Source organism: Triticum urartu, chromosome 3 (genome assembly GCF_003073215.2).
Source record: "Triticum urartu cultivar G1812 chromosome 3, Tu2.1, whole genome shotgun sequence".
Classification (NCBI taxonomy): Eukaryota; Viridiplantae; Streptophyta; class Magnoliopsida; order Poales; family Poaceae; genus Triticum; species Triticum urartu.
Genome location: NC_053024.1, coordinates 589,601,896 through 589,625,875, shown reverse-complemented (window position 1 = coordinate 589,625,875; position 23,980 = coordinate 589,601,896). Strand labels below are relative to the sequence as shown.

General features: G+C 39.5%; 1 protein-coding gene across 1 annotated transcript; it reads left to right on the top strand.

The window, feature by feature from the left end:
• The first annotated feature begins 13,399 nt into the window (after positions 1–13,399).
• Positions 13,400–14,709, top strand: LOC125548779. Its single transcript, XM_048712320.1, has one exon. It carries the CDS (start codon positions 13,415–13,417, stop codon positions 14,528–14,530), a length of 1,116 nt encoding a protein of 371 aa, XP_048568277.1. The 5' UTR covers positions 13,400–13,414; the 3' UTR covers positions 14,531–14,709.
• The last annotated feature ends 9,271 nt before the right edge of the window (positions 14,710–23,980 follow it).

Below are 23,980 nucleotides of genomic sequence, written 5' to 3'. Positions count from 1 at the left end.
ACCAAATAAACCAACTAGCATCAACTACAAGGAGTAATCAACACTACTAGCAACCCACAGATACCAATCTGAGGCTTTGGGACAAAGATTGGATACAAGAGATGAACTAGGGTTTGAGAGGAGATGGTGCTGGTGAAGATGTTGATGGAGATTGACCCCCTCCCGATGAGAGGATCGTTGGTGATGACGATGGCGATGATTTCCCCCTCCCGGAGGGAAGTTTCCCTGGCACAACAGCTCTGCCGGAGCCCTAGATTGGATCCGCCAAGGTTCCGCCTCGTGGCGGCGGAGTTTCTTCCCAAAAGCTTGCTTATGATTTTTTTCAGGGTAAAAGACTTCATATAGCAGAAGATGGGCACCGGAGGACTACCAGGGGGGCCACGAGGCAGGGGGCGCGCCCCCCACCCTCGTGGCCAGGGTGTGGGCCCCCTCTAGTACTTTCTTCGCTCCGTATTTTTTATTAATTCCAAAAATGACTTCCGTGAAGTTTCAAAACTTTTGGAGCTATGTAGAATAGATCTATAATATTTGCTCCTTTTCTAGCCCAGAATTCCAGCTGCGGCATTCTCCCTCTTCATGTAAACCTTGTAAAATAAGAGAGAATAGGCATAAGTATTGTGACATAACGTGTAATAATAGCCCATAATGCGATAAATATCGATATAAAAGCATGATGCAAAATGGACGTATCAACTCCCCCAAGCTTAGACCTCGCTTGTCCTCAAGCAGAAGCCGATAACGATAAATATGTCCACATGTTTAGAGATAGAGGTGTCGATAAAATAAAATACGGACATGAGGGCATCATGATCATTCTTATAACAGCAACATATATGGATATTGTCATATGATTTCTTATGCTCAAGTAATAATCTATTCACAATGTCAAGTATGAATCAGAAACTTTACTGAAAACCAACAAACTATAATCTCAGTCATTGAAGCAATTGCAATTTATCATAACATCGGAAAGAGTCAATATAAGAGCTTTTCAGCAAGTCCACATACTCAATTATCATTTAGTCTTTCACAATTGCTAACACTCACGCAATACTTATGGTTATGGAGTTTTAATCAGACACAGAGAAAGATAGGGGCTTATAGTGTTGCCTCCCAACCTTTTACCTCAAGGGTAATGTCAACCATAATAATTCATGCTAACTTACATCCAATTGGATATATATATATATATCAGGATCTTTCCAACACAAGGTGCTTGCCAAAGGATAAAATGTAAAAAACAAAGGTGAAGATCACCATGACTCTTGTAAAAGGTATAAGACAAAAGTAAAAGATAGGCCCTTCGCAGAGGGAAGCAGAGGTTGTCATGTGCTTTTAGGGTTGGATGCACGAAATCTTAATGCAAAAGAACGTCACTTTATATTGCCACTTGTGATATGGACCTTTATTATGCAGTATGTTGCTTTTATTTCTTCCACATCACAAGATCGTATAAAGCTTATTTTTTCCACACTAATAAATCATACATATTTAGAAGAAAAAAATTATTGCACGCAACATGACAACTTACTTGAAGGATCTTACTCAATCCATAGGTAGATATGGTGGACTCTCATGGCAAAACTAGGTTTAAGGATATTCGAAAGCACAAGTAGTATCTCTACTTGGTGCAAAGAATTTGGCTAGCATGAGGGAGAAAGGCAAGCTCAACATGTTGGATGATCCATGACAATATACTTTATTTTGGATATAAGAAAACATAACCCATTAAGTTGTCTTCCTTGTCCAACATCAACTCTTTAGCATGTCATATTTTAATGAGTGCTCACAATCATAAAAGATGTCCAAGATAGTATATTTATATGTGAAAACTTCTCTTTCTTTATTACTTCCTATTAATTGCAACGATGACCAAAACTATGTTTGTCAACTCTCAACAACTTTTATTCAGCATACTCTTTATATGTGAAGTCATTACTCTCCATAAGATCAATATGATCTGTTTACTTCTTTTTATTCTTTCTTTTTCTTTTATTCCCTCATGATCATAGAAAAATAATCAAGCCCTTGACTCAACACTAATCTTTATTATATATACTAGTCATCAGCCCGTGCGCCTGCATGGGCTAGAGAATTGTCTATCTTAACATTATTGTAAAACTTCATATAATTTTTATCATGCAGTCTTTTGAAGAGAGTCGATGATATGTACAAATAAACACATTATAATTTATATTATGGTAGAATATAATGCACATGTTAAGTTTTATACTAAAATGTTGATTACATGTAGATGTATATTTCTATATTGTGCTCACTTTTATATTAAATCCTGAAATGGATGATTTCCTTGCAGTGACATTGACAACTACAATGGATTTTTGACAAATAATATCAACATATTTGGACACATATGTTGTGTTCATCGAAACCCTAATATATTTTCATTGACCGAACCTTTTTGTCCACAATAATAATATTAGTGTCCTCCCATGGATTAACATCTAGATTAGGCATATTTGCTCAAATTTCCCCTAAAAATATTAAATAAACTTAAATTATCATAAGTGGTGCCTAGTGTTTTTGAAATATTATTCTACACACTATTGTTAGCTGAATATGTGTTTCATTGGGTGTAAGATTCATTTCTCTAGGCATGCACCGGTTTGTCTCGGTAAGTGTACATATATACCATTACTACAATGCTATCTTTCTCATTTAGATAATTTCCATTTCTTTTTGGTGCATTGGGAAGTAGTCCTTTATTTCATTGAGAATATCTATCATGTATCTAATTAAACAGTGGAGAATATCATAATACTTAATTTTTTACCTAGTAAGATTCAACTTTTAATGGATGTGGTTGTGGTCCCTATTTACAATACCCATAAAAGTTACATGTTATGTTCATATATGATTTTCCTGGGACAATTTATGTGTATTTTCCTAGTTATGTTACAATTAGGTGATTTCACATATTTATTAAATTCTAGGTCTTCATTTCGTAAGGTAGGATTGAAATTTATTTTCCGATCAGGCATTAACTCTCTCTTTTCATAACGCGATGCTCGGGAAGTTTTTATTTATATGTGTCCTTTTTCATTTTTTAAGGGAAAAGGTAAGTATTCTTTGTATGAGGTAACTAGGGACGTGGACACCTAATTCTTTAAGATCAGATTCCTTTTCTAATGTGGGCGTCCTTTTTTTATGGGAAACCAATTTGTTCAGGACACCTCTCTTTTTTGCCATAAGAAAGTAAGGCACGTGGAATTATTATTTTTAGCTTAAGGCACGTGGATTCTGTGTAGGCTGAAATTCAACGTGTTTTTTAACCTCAAAAACACAACGTGGTACTTGAGGACTCTTTCCTGTATGTGTTGTTTTTATCTATTTTATGTACGTGCCATTTTTTCTATTAAAAATCTCGTAGGGTCTTCTGATAAAAGATCTTGAACATTAAATAATTTTAAGTATAGTATATTTTTCCATGCACATGGATTTTATATATGTTGAAACTGAACGTGGGTGTTCTTTTGAGGGAAACGTAGGTGTTGAGGACTCTTTGATGTAGGTATTTTTTTCATCCCAAAGGAAGGGACGTGGATTTTTGTAGGTTGGAGCTTAATGTGGTTGTTGAGGACTCTTCCATCTACGTGCTGTTAAATCTCTTTGCTGTACATGTTATTTTTTATATTAAAAATCATGTACGCTTTTTTATTATATCTTGACCATTAAGTTTTTAATCTAATGGCTATATTAATCTTGATGATGTGGATTAACGTGAAGGCTCGAATGGTGCCTCCAATTAGTAAATATAAGATAAGATAAGATAGCTCACGGACTCGATTACGTAGAAGGATCATAAGGCAAAGCTCAAAACTAGATCATGCTAAAACTTTATTCTACTAGATCAAGGTAATACCAAAAGGATCTAACTAAGAAAAAGGTAAATATAGGAGTGTGATGGTGATATGATACCGGGGCTCCTCCCCCAAGCTTGGCAGTTGCCAAGGGAGTGCCCATACCCATGTGATTATGTCTCCTTCCTCGGAAGTGGTGGTGATGATGGATACTCGCACATCGAGCGTAGGAGATCCTCCAATTTGCGGATAATGCCCTTGAGTGTGATGATATAATCCTTCAACAAAATATTTTCATGTGTGAGATACTTGTTTTGTATACGAGCTAACTCAATCATCTTGAAAGCTTCGATCTCAGTTGGGGTAAGAAGATTGTGATCAAGTTGAAGGATGTCTTCTTCTTCTGCTGCCGGGGCTTGATCCTCTGTGGCCTTCTTGATCCCATTATCCTTGTTGATCTCCATAGGTTCTTCTCTCTTCAGCTCTATCTTCATTAGCCAAGCATCGTTGTCACCATTGTTGGAGGAGGGGGACTACATGATGCCTGGCCTTGACAACTCTGGCAGAAAACAGCTTGGAACAAAAACAGAGGATATTTGCATGGTACGGTCGTCAAAACCTTCGGGAGATTATATAATGATTTGTTAGCGACCAAAAGAAGTATCGTGCAAGAAAACGGAGTTCGGAGAGTACACTAGGTGCCCACGAGGCAGGGGCGCGCGCCCAGGGGGTAGGGCGCACCCTCCACCCTCGTGGACGCCTCGTATCCTTCCCAGACTACTTCTTATTTTCCTATTTTATTAAATATTCCAAAACGGAGAAAAATTGCCATTAGAACTGTTTTGGAGTCGGTTTACTTACCATACCACATACATATTCCTTTTTGGAGTATGAAACGTTCTGGAAAGTGTCCCTTATGTATTCCTCCGGGGTTACGGTTTCAATAACATTGGTTTCAACATTTATAGGATTACCTGAGATATAATGTTTGATTCTTTGACCGTTCACCACCTTCGGATTTGTGCCTTCGAAGTTGTTGATTTTTATGCCACCGGAACGATAGACCTCCTCGATAACGTAAGGACCTTCCCATTTAGAGAGAAGTTTTCCTGCAAAAAATCTTAAACAAGAGTTGAATAGTAACACATAATCACCTACATTAAATTCACGCTTTTGTATCCTTTTGTCATGCCATATTTTGACTTTTTCTTTAAATAGTTTGACATTCTCATAGGCTTGGGTTCTCCATTCATCAAGTGAGCTAATGTCAAATAGCCTCTTCTCATTGGCAAGTTTGAAATCATAATTGAGCTCCTTAATGGCCCAATATGCCTTATGTTCTAGTTTGAGAGGTAAGTGACATGCTTTTCCATAAACCATTTTATACGGAGACATACCCATAGGATTTTTGTATGCAGTTCTATAGGCCCATAATGCATCATCAAGTTTCTTGGACCAATTCTTTCTAGATCTATTAACAGTCTTTTGCAAAATTAATTTGAACTCTCTATTACTCAATTCTACTTGACCACTAGACTGTGGGAGATATGGAGATGCAATTCTATGATTAACATCATACTTAGCAAGCATTTTACGAAAGGCACCATGAATAAAATGTGAACCACCATCAGTCATTAAATATCTAGGGACTCCAAACCTCGGGAAAATAACTTCTTTAAGCATCTTAATAGAGGTGTTATGATCAGCACTACTAGTTGGAATGGCTTCTACCCACTTAGTAACGTAATCAACAGCAACTAAAATATGTGTATAGCCATTAGAGGAAGGAAACGGACCCATGTAATCAAAGCCCCAAACATCAAATGGTTCAATAACGAGTGAATAATTCATAGACATTTATTGACGTCTACTAATATTACCAATTCTTTGACATTCATCACAAGATAAGACAAACTTACGGGCATCTTTGAAGAGAGTAGGCCAATAAAAACCGGATTGCAATACCTTATGCGCAGTTCTATCTCCAGCGTGGTGTCCTCCATAAGCTTCGGAGTGACACTTGTGTAGGATCTGTTCATGTTCATGCTCAGGTATACGACGTCTAATAACACCATCTACTCCTTCTTTATAAAGATGTGGGTCATCCCAGAAGTAATGTCTTAAATCATAGGAAAACTTTTTCTTTTGCTGGTATGTGAAACTAGGTGTTATAAATTTAGCAACAATGTAACTAGCATAATCAGCATACCATGGAGCAGTGCGAGAAGCATTTATGACAGCCAATTGTTCCTCGGGAAAGCTATCATCAATAGATAGTGGGTCATCAAGAACATTCTCTAACCTAGACAAGTTGTCTGCAACGGGGTTCTCAACTCCCTTTCTATCAATAATATGCAAATCAAATTCTTGTAGCAGGAGAACCCATCTAATGAGTCTAGGTTTAGCATCTTTCTTTTCCATAAGATATTTAATAGCAGCATGATCAGTGTGAACAGTTACTTTAGAATCAACAATATAAGGTCGGAACTTATCACAAGCAAATACAACCGCTAAAAATTCTTTTTCAGTATTAGCATAATTTCGCTGAGCATTGTCTAGAGTTTTACTAGCATATTGGATAACATTTAATTTCTTATCAACTCTTTGTCCTAGAACAGCACCTACAGCATAATCACTAGCATCACACATAATTTCAAAGGGTAAATTCCAATCAGGTGGCTGAATAATAGGTGCAGAAATCAATGCTTTCTTAAGTATTTCAAATGCTTCTACACAATCATCATCAAAGACAAAAGGAATATCTTTTTGTAAGAGATTAGTCAAAGGCCTAGAAATTTTTGAGAAGTCCTTAATGAACCTCCTATAAAAACCGGCATGACCAAGGAAACTTCTTATACCTTTAATGTCCTTGGGACACGGCATCTTTTCAATAGCATCAACTTTAGCTTTGTCAACTTCAATACCTCTTTCAGAAATTTTATGCCCCAAGATAATACCTTCGTTAACCATAAAGTGGCACTTCTCCCAATTCAAGACAAGATTAGTTTCTTCACATCTCTGCAAAACTCGATCAAGGTTGCTCAGGCAATCATCAAAAGAAGTTCCATATACAGAGAAATCATCCATGAAAACCTCAACAATCTTTTCACAAAAATCAGAGAATATAGCCATCATGCATCTTTGAAAGGTAGCAGGTGCGTTACATAAACCAAAAGGCATACGTCTATAAGCAAAGGTACCGAAAGGACAAGTAAAAGTGGTCTTTTCTTGATCCTCTTTGGACACAGGTATTTGAGAGAAACCAGAATAACCATCTAGAAAGCAAAAATGTGTATGTTTGGATAGTCTTTCTAGCATTTGATCAATAAAAGGTAAAGGGTAATGATCCTTTTTAGTAGCTTTATTTAATTTGCGGAAATCAATTTACCATTCTATAACCTGTAATAATTCTTTGTGGGATCAATTCATCTGTATCATTAGGAACAACAGTAATACCTCCCTTCTTGGGGACACAATGGACAGGACTTACCCACTGACTATCAGCAACGGGATAAATTATACCTGCCTCCAGAAGCTTTAGTATTTCTTTTCTTACCACTTCTTTCATCTTAGGATTTAACCGTCGTTGGTGATCAACAACTGGTTTAGCGTCTTTCTCCAATTTTATTTTGTGCTGGCATAGAGTGGGACTAATGCCCTTAAGATCATCAAGAGTATATCCAATAGCAGCACGGTGCTTCTTCAGAGTTTTCAATAATTTCTTTTCTTCATGCTCTGAAAGGTTAGCACTAATAATAACTGGATATATCTTCTTTTCATCAAGATAAGCATATTTAAGAGTATGAGGTAATGGTTTAAGCTCAAACGCGAGATCACCCTTGGGTGGAGGAGGATCCCCTAGGATTTCAACAGGCAAGTTGTGTTTCAAAATAGGTCCATGTTTAAAGAATACTTCATATATTTCCCTTCTTTCATTCATAAACATATCATTTTCATGGTCTAGCAAATATTGTTCTAAAGGATCATTAGGAGGCACGACAATAGAAGCAAGACCAATAATTTCATCTTTACTAGGCAATTCCTCGTCACGGGGTTGTCTACGAAATTTAGCAAAATTAAACTCATGAGACATATCCCCCAAACCAATAGTAACAACATCCTTTTCGCAGTCTATCCTAGCATTAACAATATTCAAGAATGGTCTACCAAATATAATGGGACAAAAGTTATCTTGTGGGGAACCAAGAACAAGAAAATCAGCAGGATATTTAACTTTCCCACACAAGACTTCAACATCTCTAACAATCCCAACTGGTGAAATAATATCTCTATTGGCAAGCTTAACTGTAAAATCAATTTCTTCTATCTCAAAAGGTGCGATATCATGCATAATTTCTTTGTATAAGGAATGAGGTATTGCACTTGCACTAGCACCCATATCACATAAGCCATGATAATAATGATCTCCTATTTTAACAGAAATAACAGGCATGCCTACAACAGGTCTATGTTTATTTTTAGTATCAGGTCTAGCAATTCTAGCAGTTTCCTCACAGAAGTAAATAACATGCCCATCAATATTATCAGCCAAGAGATCTTTAACCATAGCAATACTAGGTTCAACTTTAATTTGCTCAGGGGGTTTGGATGTCTTAATATTACTTTTGTTGACTACAGTTGAAGCTTTAGCATGATCATTTATTCTAATAGGGAAAGGTGGTTTCTCAATATAAGCAGTAGGAATAATAGGATCATTATAAGTGACAGTATTTTCTTCAACTTTAATAGGTGCAACCACTTTTACTTCAATGGGGGGATTATATTTAAACCACTTCTCCTTAGGGAGATCAACATGAGTAGCAAATGATTCACGGAAAGAAGCTACTATCTCAGAGTCAAGTCCATATTTAGTGCTAAATTCACGGAAAACATCGGTATCCATAAAAGATTTAACACAATCAAACTTAGGTCCTGACTCCTTACCTTCATCGAGATCCCAATCTTCAGAGTTGCGTTTAATTCTTTTCAATAAATCTCATTTGAATTCAATAGTCTTCATCATAAAAGAGCCAGTACAAGAAGTATCGAGCATGGAGCGATTATTGACAGAAAGTCGAGCATAAAATTTTTGAATAATCATTTCTCTTGAGAGCTCATGATTGGGGCATGAATATAACATTGACTTAAGCCTACCCCAAGCTTGAGCGATGCTTTCTCCTTCGCGAGGCCAAAAATTATATATATATAATTACGATCACGATGAACAAGATGCATAGGATAAAACTTCTGATGAAATTCCAATTTCAATCGGTTGTAGTTCCATGATCCCATATAATAACATAGCCTAAACCATGTCAATGCCTCTCCCTTCAAAGATAAAGGGAAGACCTTCTTCTTGATAACATCCTCGGGCATACCTGCAAGCTTAAATAATCCACAAACTTCATCCACATAGATTAGGTGCAAATCGGGATGTAATGTTCCATCTCCTGTAAAAGGATTAGCTAGCAGTTTCTCTATCATACCCGAAGGAATTTCAAAGTAAACATTTTCAGTAGGTTCAGTAGGTTGAGGAGCAACTCTTTGCTCTATTGGTCCGGGTGAAGATACCCCGAGCAAGCCCCTCAAAGGATTATGTTCCATAGTAACAAGTGACAATAAATTTCAGCACACTATATAAATTTTTCCTTACCAAATTCCACCTACCAAAGGCGCTTCACTCCCCGGCAAAGGCACCAGAAAAGAGTCTTGATGACCCACAAGTATAGGGGATCTATCGTAGTCCTTTCAATAAGTAAGAGTGTCAAACCCAACGAGGAGCAGAAGGAAATGATAAGCGGTTTTCAGCAAGGTACTCTCTGCAAGCGCTGAAATTATCGGTAACAGATAGTTTTGTGATAAGGTAATTTGTAACGGGTAACAAGTAATGAAAGTAAACAAGGTGCAGCAAGATGGCCCAATCCTTTTTTTAGCAAAGGACAAGTCTGGACAAACTCTTATATAGAGAAAAGCGCTCCCGAGGACACATGGGAATTATCGTCAAGCTAGTTTTCATCACACTCATATGATTCGCGTTCGTTGCTTTGATAATTTGGTATGTGGGTGGACCGGTGCTTGGGTGCTGCCCTTTCTTGGACAAGCATCCCACTTATGATTAACCCCTATTGCAAGCATCCGCAACTACAAAATAAGTATTAAGGTAAACCTAACCATAGCATGAAACATATGGATCCAAATCAGCCCCTTACGATGCAATGCATAAACTAGGGTTTAAGCCTCTGTCACTCTAGCAACCCATCATCTACTTATTACTTCCCAATGCCTTCCTCTAGGCCCAAATAATGGTGAAGTGTCATGTAGTCGACGTTCACATAACACCACTAGAGGAGAGACAACATACATCTCATCAAAATATCGAACGAATACCAAATTCACATGACTACTTATAGCAAGACTTCTCCCATGTCCTCAGGAACAAACGTAACTACTCACAAATCATATTCATGTTCATAATCAGAGGGGTATTAATATACATACAGGATCTGAACATATGATTTTCCACCAAATAAACCAACTAGCATCAATTACAAGGAGTAATCAACACTACTAGCAACCCACAGGTACCAATCTAAGGCTTTGGGACAAAGATTGGATACAAGACATGAACTAGGGTTTGAGAGGAGATGGTGCTGGTGAAGATTTTGATGGAGATTGACCCCCTCCCGATGAGAGGATCATTGGTGATGACGATGGCGATGATTTCCCCCTCCCGGAGGGAAGTTTCCCCGACAGAACAGCTCTGCCGGAGCCCTAGATTGGTTCCACCAAGGTTCCGCCTCGTGGCGGCGGAGTTTCTTCCTGAAAGCTTGCTTATGATTTTTTTCAGGGTAAAAGACTTCATATAGCAGAAGATGAGCACCGGAGGCCTGCCAGGGGGCCCACGAGGCAGGGGGCGCGCCCAGGGGGGTAGGGCGCGCCCCCACCCTCGAGGCCAGGGTGTGGGCCCCCTCTAGTACTTTCTTTGCTCAGTATTTTTTATTAATTCCAAAAATGACTTCCGTGAAGTTTCAGGACTTTTGGAGCTATGCAGAATAGGTCTCTAATATTTGCTCCTTTTCCAGCCCAGAATTCCAGCTGCCAGCATTCTCCCTCTTCATGTAAACCTTGTAAAATAAGAGAGAATAGGCATAAGTATTGTGACATAACGTGTAATAACAGCCCATAATGCGATAAATATCGATATAAAAGCATGACGCAAAATGGACGTATCAGTCGTGCGGGGGTGGCAGAACTGAAGTTTGATGGCGTGCCCGGGTGTTGCCTCAACCTGATTCGGTTAACTATAATGTTTTCGCCTTTGGTGAGCCACCTTGGAGGTCCGCAAAGCTGCATATTAGGAATTTCGGTCCTGATTGTAGTTTTTCTTCTGGTGTTTTTTATGCAAAAGCTAGTGTTATGCTATCTTTTCAGTTTTGTCATGCCCATGTACTCTACGGATAGAGGAATACATAAAGTTGAACATAATAAAATGAGAAATTGAAAGATTTTGTTGAAATTGTTCGTTTGGAAATTTCCCGAAAAGCTAATTATAGGTTCTTCTCTCCATCGGACCAATAGGGTCGTTATGCTTATTACTAAACTTGTTGAAGAGATGAAATAGAACCAAGGTCTATCATATTATATAGGGCGTGTTTGATTCAAGTTGTGAACAATACCTGCATGGCATACACTTCTCAACCCAGCCTGGTTGAGCAAAAACAGGCCCTAATGCGCCATTTACAAGTTGTTTGGTTGCCTGCATCTAGGGTCCCTGCATTAGGTAATACGCAAGTGCACTTTGTTTGGTTTCCTGCATTGGCCCAAGCAGCACATGGACACGGTGTTTGATTGCACGCATGAGGTATGATTAAGGGCTAGCACTTACACTTAGCACACAGGGTTAAGAGCTATCAGAGGAAGGGGGAAGAAATGCAATGTGCGTCGGACCATGGCGACTACGGTGGATAGTGGCCGTGGCGTCGTGTCCGACATACGACGAGCATGAAGTCGTGGGAGAGTGACCCCGTCGGCGGCACGGCGAGCGACACCGTCGGCGAACTAGTTGCGGTGCTCGCACAAAGACAGTCGACAAAGGAGGAGAATGCAGTGCTCGCGCCATGGTATCATCAGTGCAGTGGACGAGAGAGGAGGCCGAGATGATCGACGCCGGAAACGACTCCAGTGTAGTAGGGCGAGAGAGAGAAGGCCAAGATGATCGACCCCGTCGGCGGCGCGGCGAACTGCAGTGTGCACAGAGGCAGAGGGCACAAGAAAGCAGTGTGCGCGCCATTGCAGCGTCAGTGCAGTAGGAGGCCGACAGAGAGTAGGCCGAGATGAGCGATGCCGGAAACGACTCTAGAGTAGTAGGACGTAGCAAGTAGATCGAGGGGAAGGGCTTCAGCATCGAGAGGGACGAATAGGAGGGCTCTGAGCAGAGGACAAAGGAGCTCGACATGGCGGTTCAAAGAGAGATGAAGCTACGATCGTCGAAACCAAAAACTAACAACACGAATGTTGTGAGGAACTGCGAGATTAGGCTGTTGGTCAAAGAAAATTTCAAATGGTCGATCGTGCGCGACGAATCAGACAAAATTCGTCCAGAATAGCTCCTAAAGGAAGCACGAAATGAAGAACTTACGACCAACGAAACTACGAACCGATCGCCTGAATGGAACCGTAGCATCGAGGTGCATCTTTTTCGTGTAGAGCTTACCTCGAATCGAAGCACCGTTGTGTAGATCAGAGGGACAAGGAAGAGAGGAGATTAGATAGAAGCTTACTGGAGGTTGAAGAAGACCTCACCTAATCACCTCGCATCCCTCCCGTCTCCACTCATGCAAGGGCCCGCTCGCTTGCGCTTGCCTCGGCCTGGCTCGCAAGAAACTGTCGATCTGAGCGTTTTCAGCGAGCCAGGCCGATAGGTGTTTTAAGTTCCATGCTATGCAGGCCCAACAGTGTATACAGGCAACCAAACAGACCAGATTCTTCCCGCGCGGGCATGGTCGAGATGTATGCAAGCTACTAAACACGTCTATAGTAAATGAGAAAACCTTGTAGAAGAAGAGGACTGAGCAATATCGCAACAATGAGAAGTTAAGCACAAATCGTGGCCTTTAGGATGCCTACAGTGACTTCGTAAATTTCAAGATGATATGTCGGCTCAGTCTTTCGAAGGTGCTTATAGAAGTAGGGTGTGCGTGTGTGCGTTCATATGGGTAAGTGTATGCGCGTGTATATGAGCGCTTGCGTGTGTACTGTGTTAAAAAAAGTCAACTTGTACCGCGTGTAGGATGTCCTCCCCTCTCTCTTGCATCGCCGACCTTTCGGCAACCTCCGCCATTAACGCCCCCGAGCAAACTCACGGGAACGAACCAGCTGAGAGGGGGAAAATGTCGGCGACACGCTACCATACGCGGAAGCTAGCTACGCCCCAACCGCCTCCACTTTCCACTTCTCGTGGTAAAGCACCACGAACTCAGCCCGCATGGCCTCGCCTTCTCACTCACCTACCTCACTGCAGCCTTCGCATGCACTCCTCTTATTATACGCTTGCATGCTTCGCAACAGTGCGCCGTAACAAAAGGCCGGAGACCATGGAGATCATCACCAAGCGCCCCAGGGAGAGGCGGGGCAATGCCGCCGACGGCGAGCCGCTCCCGCAGCTGCTCGACTCGCCGCTCCCCACGCCGCGCCGCTCGTGCGCCTCCGCGGACGCGCCCGGCAGCAGCCTGCGGTGCGCCGCCTCGCCGCTGCGCACGCAGGTGCCCTTCTCCTGGGAGAGCTCCCCTGGCGTGCCCAAGAGCGGCAGGGACACGCGGGAGGAGACGATGCCGCCGCCCAAGCTGCCGCCCGGGCGCTGGCCGCCGCAGTGCCCCACGAGGACGAACTGGTGCTACGGCAACGGGAGCGAGGCCAGCAGCGACGACTGCGACGCGTCGTCCTTCTCCGACGCCCTGGATAGGACGTCCTCCTCGCCCGCGCGGATCGGCTCCTTCGACCGGGTCACGTCCAAGCGCTTCGAGGACATCTTCCTCGGCCGCGCCGAGAGCTTCGCCAAGGACCGGTCCCACTCCTCCCGCCACGCGCCCACGGGCGAGCCCAGCGCCGTCGTCGCCGCGTCGTCGTCCTCGGCGAGACACACGAAGCACTGGCGTCGACGCGGCAGCTCGCGCCCCCACGATGACGACGACGGGGAGTGGCCGAAGAGCAACGACCCCGTGAAGGTCATGCCGCGCGTCGAGCAGATGTCCCCGAGAGCATGCGGGCTCATGGTGTTCTTCCCATGGAGCGCGAAGCGGGCGGCCTGCGGGTTCAAGAGCCCGTCGACGACGCGTCACTCCGTCGCCGTTGATCATTCGCCCTCCCGCGGCCGCAGCAACCCCACCCTGCGCGACGCTCTGCAGGAGGACAACAAGACCGACGACATGGACGTGCAAGACCCACCGCCGCAGCCGCGCGGGGAGAAGAGGGGCCGCGCGGAATGGCAGGGCCGCGGGTGGGGCGTCTCGTCGCTGCTCGACACGAGCAAAAGGTACTGCACCGACGCACGGAAGGCCCTGAGCAAGCTATCCATCGGATTGGGCGCTGACAGTGGCAGCGCGAGAGTTGGCAGGGAAAGGAGGAGCGGCACGCAGGATGCCACGTCCACAACGACGACCGCGCCCGTCGTCGGCGCCAAGCTGACGAAACTCAAGTCTAACAGAAATTAAGGGGATTGGGATTGGTCGGCTTGGAATGCTACGATAGAAGTTGCACATGTCTATGCAGATAGTACTACTACTTCTTTGATCTCCATCTGTTCAGCTAGATGAACTAAACTCAGTAGCAGAGCTAGGGTAGTACTCCCTCCGTTTCTTTTTACTCCGCATATAAGATTTGGTCAAAGTCAAACTACCCAAATTTTAACTAAATTTATATAAAAAAATATGAACATCTACAATACTAAAACTATATAGTATGAAAATACGTTTCATGGTGCATTTGATAATATTGATTTCATATTGTGAATGTTTATATTTTTTAATATAAAATTAGTCAAACTCTATAAAGTTTGACTTTGACCAAACCTTATATGCGAACTAAAAAGAAACAGAGGGAGTACGTACGGCGTACAAATTACTGACATATTGTTTCTGAAGTTGAAATTCCTTCGGTACTGTGTATGTAGAAGTTACATTAATAAACGCGTTAGCATTCCTTAGAAGCTACTTCCTCCGTTCCAAAGTTTTTTTTTTGACTGCAAATAGACTTTAGTTCTCAAATAATAGACATGTCATTTACAAGCAGATGAGAAATAAAATCAGGGATCTCATCATCCCAAGAACTAGAGGATCTAGTAGTAAAAGTGTTCTTTGCTAATTCATCTGCCACCTGATTGGCCTCTCTATAGCAATGTCTGAAGGATATGGACGCAAAGTCCATCATAAGTTGTTTACACTCTGTGATGATAGCTACCTCCGGGCCTAAATAATCATCAACTTGGTTCAGCGAGTCCACTGCAAACGAACAATCTGATTCAATTTCTATGTTGTTGCATCCAATGTGAGTTGCCAAGTATATCCCGTTTCTGATGGCAGTTAGCTCAGCTGAGTCAACTCCACTGATGTTTGGAACAAACCAACTTGGTGCAGCAATAAAATCACCTCGGTAGTCCTGAGCCACAACACCACAAGCACCTGAAAGTGTTTCATACTGAAAGGAAGCATCAACATTTATCTTCGCGATCCCATATCCTGGTTTCCTCCACATGTGGTCGTTCTTACGTATTGGTCCTTTGGGTATAGTTGACCTGAGGTAATTTGTCGCCAAAACCTTGATGGCTAGTGCATTTTTTCCGGCGTTTGGACTTTGACTCCCTTTACTATCTGTCGGCGCTGCCACCATATATACCATGCTGCTACAACAGCAAGCTCCGCCGTTGGTACCTCCGCATCATTGCCCTGAAGCTTTGATAAAATTTCCATCGTAATAGATCCTGATCTGTCCTCAGCGACAGCTTTCCGTATGACTTGTAGCAAGCCCAGCCGCTCCCAAACATCCGTCGCTCGTCGGCACCTAAATAAGCAGTGTTGAATGTCTTCTGCTCCGACTAAACAAACTGGACATTGAGCTGAGCATGGGATGTGTCGGCTTGCTAATACACCAAAGCATGGGAGGGCGCCATGCAAAACTTTCCATGCAAAATGTTTTATCTTCCCTGGTATTTTCAGCTTCCACATATCCTTCCAAACTGAGTTTATATTTTCTGTACCTTGCCCATCAGCTCGCACCCACTGTGCCCCATGTTGATGTTCAAACTCCTTATGATAAGCCGATCGCACGGAAAACGTGCCTGATCGTGTATAGTTCCAAGCCACAAAGTCTTCCGTCAAGTGATAATTCAAGGGGATTTGTAATATCCTATGAACATCAATAGGAGAGAACACATCACGAATTAGATCCTCATCCCACTGGCCTGTGTACGGGTTTATTAACTCATCAACCTTTGAAAGCATTGTTGCACCCCTATTCGTGATTACTTTCCTTGTGACACTTGATGGAATCCATGGATCATGCCAGATATCAATTTGAGCTCCACTTCCAACACGCCAAATGCAACCCCGCTTAAAAGTCTGAATACCTGCGACAATACTCTGCCAAGTATAAGAAGAGCCTTTTTTGAGTCCAGCTTTCAATATGTCACCATCTGGGTAATATTTTGCCCTCAGAACTTGCGCACACAAAGAATCCGGGTTTTGGATTAGTCGCCAACACTGTTTTGCTAACATTGCAAGATTAAAATTGTGCAAGTCTCTAAAACCCAATCCCCCTTCCTTCTTCGGAATACACAACCTCCCCCTCCGTTCCAAAGTTAGTACAAAGTTGAGTCATCTATTTTGGAACGGAGGGAGTATTATATGGTCTAGATTATATCTTTATCGCGTGATTGTCCTTAATGTAATTTCCATTCCTCCAACTCAAACCAGAGCGACAAAGAAATATAAATAATTGACTGAGATGGCGCTTTGTTGTGCTCTTATTTATGCTCAACTGTTTGTAGATAAAAAATTCTTATGTCATGGATATTCACGGTGGTCTATATATGACTGGTATAACTTGTGTTTATATGGATAAATGCATATACTCTTCCTTATACATACAATACAAACTGCTTTTGTGGCCAAAGGATCTCTCTTTTTTCATTTTAGCTAAATGTAAGTCGCCTGAAAATTGATTTGGGTCATTTGATTTTTTTTGCCGTAGATCTCCGCTTTGAGATTCGTGCTCTGTTTTTTTGGTTTGTTCTTTGACTGATCAGATATTTGGGTCCGTCAATTTGCTAGGGGACCGAAGCCCATTACCTGTGCAGTCCAGCCCTCTCTCTCTCTCTCTCTCTCTCTCTCTCTCTCTCTCTCTCTCTCTTTGTTCTCCTTTTCTGTTTTCCTGTTTTTATGCATATTTGCTTTTATTTTTTGTGTTCCATTATTAGTTGTTTATTATTTTGGTATTTTTGGGATGCTGGTTGAGTACAAATGTATACACACAAATACTATGCAATAGGTGGGAAAATTACACTATTATATGATTATTGTTTGCATACCAAAAAAAGATGCAATTTTCGTCCAAAGTTGTATGTGTGTGCAAGTTTCTTTTTTATTATCTTTTGTCTTAAAGTGTAATACCAGTGAGACTATTTCATTCCTTATAAAAATTCATTATTTTATTTTTGTTTTAGTTATCATTTCATTTTCATTTTTCTTTAAGGGTAATACCAATGCCACTATTTCATTCCATATGTGTATTCTTGCATAGTTTTAAAAAGCACAACTTTTGTGTATATTGTGTGCAAAATATTTCAATGATTTTTAAGGAGTTTATTTATTTACTTTTATTCTTAAAGGGCAATACCGATGGCACTAACTCATTCTTCCCTCATTAATTTAATCTGCCTTTTGTTATTATTGCAATTTCTTCTTAAAGGGTAATACCAAACCAACTAATTCTTTCTTTCCTAGAAAAATATTTTTTATATTGATATTTTATTTTATTTCTTCTCAAAGGGTAATACCAATGACACTAATTAATTTTTCCATAGAAAATCTCATTATTTTTATTTTTTGTGTTTTAAATTTTTATTTCTTCCTAGAGGGTAATAGCAATGCCAATAATTCATTCTTCCCTAGAAAACCACATTACTTTGATTTTTTATTTTGTTTTAGTTTTTCTTTCTTTCTTCTTAAAGGGTAACACCAATGGCACTAATTCATTTTTTCCTAGAAAACCTCACTATTTTTTATCTTGTTTTAATTATTAGTATTTCATTTCCTTTGCTCTTAAAGGGTAATACCAGTGCCAGTAATTCATTCGCTCTTAAAAAAACTCATTACTTTAAAAAAAATCATTTCCTTTCTTCCTTAATGGTAATACCAATGCCACTAATTCATTCCTACTTAGGAAAATGCCTTTTTTGCAAAAACAAAATCCACTATTATATACTTATTATTGCATATTATAAAAAATAATATTTGTGCGTAAATTGTGTTCAAAATTTTCATAATTTATTTATTTATTTTCTTTCTTCTTAAAGGGTAATACCAATGCCACTAATTCATTCTTTCGTTGAAAACTTCATTATTTTGATTTTTTTAGTTTTATTTCATTTTCCTTCTTCTTTAGGGTAATACCGGTGCCTCGAATTCAACTATTATATGTTTATTCTTGCATATTAAAACAAAGGTTAATTATTATGTAAGTTGAGTGCAAATTTTGTCATTATTTGTTTTAGTTTTTATTTAAAATTAATTTCTTCTTTAAGGGTACCACCAATGCTACCAATTGCACTATTTTTTATGTTTATTCTCGCATATTATAACAAAGCGCAACTTTTGTGTGAATTTTGTCATTATTTGTTTTTGGTTTTATTTCATTTTTGTTATTCTTTAAGGGTAATACGGATACCAGTAATGCATTGCTTCTTAGAAAGCTTCTTTTTTGCAAAATGTTCCACTAATATATGTGTATTCTTGCATATTTTTAAAAAGCACAAATTCTGTGTAAAATTTGTGCAAATTTTGTTTTAGTTATTAATTTTTAGAAAGAAATCTTCTCCTTAAAGGTTAATATCAATGCCACTAATCCATTCTTATTATTATTTTATTTTAGTGGCATTAGTTCTTTCGTTGGATGTGTAAACTATGTGTATTTTTTCTTTTTCCTTTAATGGTAATACCAATGCCATTAATTCATTCCTTCTTATAAAACTTTTATTGCGAAAATTCCACTGTTATAGCCTATTCTCGCATATTATAAGCCGCAATTTATGTGTAAACGTATTTGTCTTGTGCTTTGTTGTTGCTTCGGTCCAAGAGCTATCGAGTTAACGGGTTTGTATTGTGCTTAATCTTGTGTTATGGACCTAAAATGAAATCTATATGTTGACCATTTTTGCAACTTTTCAGTTACCTGAATATTTTTAGTTCTGGTCGGTTTCCTCGTTTGGCTTCAAGAAGCCACCTACCAAAGATTGTATCTGGTATGTGATTCAGGTAGACATAAAAATCACCGAGCTCTTGTTGATCTAAACAAGTATCGACCCTATGCATGAATGCCAATGTCTAGTACACCAGGTGCTAGAAGTGGGTGATGAAGTGAGCAACTAGTAGTACATAGAAACTATGGGACGGAAGGACACGAAAGAGATTGGAATTATTCCGTCAATTACCAAAGGTAGCTCACTAAACCTGCACACGCCATAATGACGCATGAGAACAGGAGAAGTAATTATAGAGAGATGGAGCTACGTGAGCTATTCACATTGGAGCAACGGATTGCATGCCCCCTATGTATTCTTATAACCAACCATACAATAATCAAGAATAGTTCACACAATCATTTGCAAGAGCAATCGTTACACACCATGGGACACTACCCACTACTAAACCATAAGATTTGGGACAAAAACTAATTAGCTATACCATGAATAAAACTATTTGTATCCACTTTAGTGTATGTAAATTGCCTGAAAATTGATTTTGGGTCAGTCGGCATTTTTGTTCGTTGATTCCTACTTTGTGATTTGTGTCACTCCCTCCATCTACTAATAAAAGGCGACTTCAAGCTTTATGTCTAATTTTAACCATTAAATTTACCAACAAAATCCGAGTTATATGCCATAATAAGTATGCCACTGGATGCACATTTGAAAGAACTTTTTGATAATGTATTTTTTGTGACATACAACTCATATTTTCTTGACCAAATAATATTTCAAAGCTTGACATGAAAAATGAAGTGGCCTTGTATATAAAAAATGAAGGAGTACCTTTTTTCCTGGTATGCTCTGTGAGTAGTTTTGGGCTGGTTTTTTCGACTGGCCACAAGTTTGGGCGAGTCAATTCCTTAACGGGTTGAAGCCCATCACCTGTGTGACCCAGCACTTCCCTCCCTCCTTTTTTCATTCTTATGTTTATACCTGTTTTTGGTTTTCTTTATTATTTGGTATTTCATTCTTATCTTTTGTGGCTATTTTTGGGATGTTGGGTGAGTGCAAATGTACACACACAAATACTATAAAATATATGCAAAAATTGCACTATTATAAGATTATTCTTTGCATAGTACAAAGAAGTGCAACTTTCAATGCAAAGTTGTGTGGAAGTTTTTTTATAGTTTTCCATTTTTTTCTTCTTCTTAAAGGGTAATATCAATGGCACTAATTCATTGTTCCTTATAAAAATTTCATTATTTTGATTTAACTTTGTTTTATTTTTTATTTTAGTTACTTTTGTTTTCAGGGGAAGTACCAATGCCACTCATTCAGTCCTTCTTAGGAAATTTTATTTTACAAAATACAACTATTATGTCCTTATTCTTGTATATTTAAAAAAGATTTTTTGTATATTGTGTGACTCTGTTTCATTTTTTTGATCCTTTTATTTTCTTTCTTCTTAAAGGGTAATAACAATGCCACTAATTCATTGTTAACCTTATTATTTTGATTTAGTTTCAGTTTTTAATATTTCCTTTCTTCTTAAAGGGTAATACCAAAACCATTAATTCATTCTTTCTTAGAAAACTCCATTATTTTCAAGGGCACTAAAAAATCAAAATAATAAAGTTTTCTAAGAAAGAAAGAATTAGTATCTTTGGTATTCCCCTTTAAGGAGTAAGAAAATAAAAAACCAAAACAAAATCAAAATACGAAATTTTCTAAGAAAGACTGAATTAATGGCTTTGGTATTACCTAAAAAAGAAAACTAAAAAATGAAAAATCAAAGTAATGAGGTTTTCTAAGGAAATGCATTAGTGGCATTGGTATTACCCTTTTAAAATAAATAAAAAAATAAAAACCAATGAATTTTATTGCCCACAATATACAACAAAAATATTATATTTTAAAAAAATATACAAGAATAAGCATATAATAGTGGTATTTTCTTAAAACGGAATTTATGAAGAAGGAATGAATGAGTGACATTGGTACTACTCTAAAAAGAAAAGTAAATAAAATAAAAACTAAAACAAAATCAAATAAAAATAATGAAGTTTTATGAGGAACAATGAATTAGTGCCATTGATATTACCCTTTAAGAAGCAAGAAAAAATATTCTTAAAAAAACTTGCACATAACTTTGCATTGAAATTGCACTTCTTTGTAGTATGCGAAGCATAATCTTATAAGTGTAGTTTTTGCATGTATTTTATATTATTTGTGTGTATACATTTACACTCACCCAGCATCCAAAAAATACCCACAAAAGATAAAAGGAGAAAATCAAATAATAAAGAAAGGCAAAAGTCCAAAAACACATATAAACAGAAGAAGGAAAAAAGGCGGGACGGAAGGGTTTGGTCACACAAGTAATGGGCTTCGGCCCGTTAAGGAATTGACGGAACCCAACTTGTGGCCAATCAACAAAAATAGCCCAAAACTACTCTAACAGCCCAGGGAAAAAGGTACTCCCGGCATTTTTATATACAAGGCCACTTCATTTTTATGTCAAACTTTGACTTATAATTTTGGTCAAGAAAATATGGGTTGTATGTCATAAAAAAATATTACCGAAGAGTTCTTTCAAATGTGCATCCATGGCATACTTTTTTATGGCATATAACTCACATTTTCTTGGTATAATTAATGGTCAAAATTAGACAGAAAATGTGAAGTAGCCTTTTATTAGTAGACGGAGGGAGTAGCAAAAATCTCAAAGCAGGAATCAACGAACAAAAATTCCGACTGACCCAAAATAAATTTCCATGCGATTTACATATATTAAAGTGGATACAAATAGTGTAGTCCATGGTATAGCTAATTTTGTTTTTGTCCCAAATCTTATGTTTTATTAGTGAGTAGTTTCCCATGTTGTGTAACAACTGCTCTTGCAAAGGATTGTATGAATTACTCTTGATTATTGTATGGTTGGTTATAACAAAACAGAGAGGACAACCTACATGCAAGTTGACTGGATTTTGTTTTTGGTTCAGTCGACTGACCAAAAAGTTCTATTAGTCGATTTGCTTGCAGATTCCTACTCGATCGTTTCTGTTGGAGCACGTCACCTTGGTCTGTTGCTCCGACATGAATAGCTCCCGTAGCTCCATCTCTTTGTAACTACTTCGCATGTTCTCATGTCATTATTGCATGCGCCGGTTTAGTGTGTTAGCTCTGGTACTAGTTAGATCATGGCTGCACCTGCGTGTGCGTAGGTCAGTATATATGTACACTCTGATTGACTGAATAATTCTAGTCTCTTTCGTATCCTTCCTCCCACGGTTTCTATGTACTACTAGTTGCTCACTTCATGCCCTAGCTGTGGCACATGGTGCGCTAGACATTGGCATTCATGCATGGGGTCGATACTTGTTTCAAGCGTAGATCAGCAAGAGCTCGGTGATTTTTATGTCTACTTGAATCACACACCGGATACAATGTTTGGTAGGTGGGCTACTCTGTTGTTGCCGTAGCTCCGTCTCTCTAGCTCGCCCTCACTTACCGTGGCACGAACCAACGAAGAAGAAGGAGGTGGAGAAGAACACGAGCACAGAGATGACATGGTGGTGTTTTTCCTGGAGCCCGAACTCCACCCGCCGCACGTACAGCGTCTTTTCCCTTGAGCACGTACTCAAGCTGAATCTACTGGCTACATGGTTTGGCAACTACATCTCCCTCAGTTACAACACACACTCGAGGCCAGGCCCTTTTGTAATCCCACGGCAGAGCAGCTCCCACGTTACCCACGCGCACCACGCGCTCACCGTGGCCGCTGGCAACAAACGCGCAAACTACCTCCTGCATGCAAGCGATCAGCCCGGCTGTGCGTGCGACCCGACCAGCTCCACCGGTTGATGCTAACAGCCTGCTAACTAACTCGCTAGCTAACCCACGCCACCGACCACCACGCCACGCACACCACAAGCACGCACACACGCGCGCACACTTTGCCATACACTGCCCATACACAGGCCTGGTGCTTCCGACGCGAACGCCGCCTTCCGGGCATGGCTTGCTGCTATCATACTCCAAGCCAAACGATGAAACCGACCATAACTAAAAAAGATTCCAGCTAACTGAAAAGTTGCAAGAATGGTCAACATATAGATTTCATTTTAGGTCCATAACACAAGATTAAGCACAATACAAACCCATTAAATCGATAGGTCTTGACTGAGGCAACAACAAGCACAATACAAATGTATTTTCACATAAATTGTAGCTTATAATATGCAAGAATAAGCATATAAATTTTGCAAAAAAAATATAATAAGGAATGAATTAATGGCATGGGTATTACCCTTAAAGTAAAGATAAAACATTACACATCCAACGAAGGAACTAATGCCACTAAAATAAAAAATAAAGTTTTATAAGGAAGAATGAATTTGTGGCATTGATATTCCTTTAAGAAGAAGATAAAAAGTTGAAAAACTAATAACTCAAAAAAATGACAAAATTTGCACTCAAATTACATGGAATTTGTGCTTTTTAAAAATATGCAAGAATACACATATAATAGTTGAACTTTTTGCAAAAAAGAAGCTTTCTAAGAAGCAATCCATTAGTGGCATTCATATTACCCTAAGAATAAAAAATGAAATAAAACTGAAAACAAATAATGACAACATTTATACAGAAGTTGCACTTTGTTATAATATACGAGAATAAACATATAATCGTGGAATTA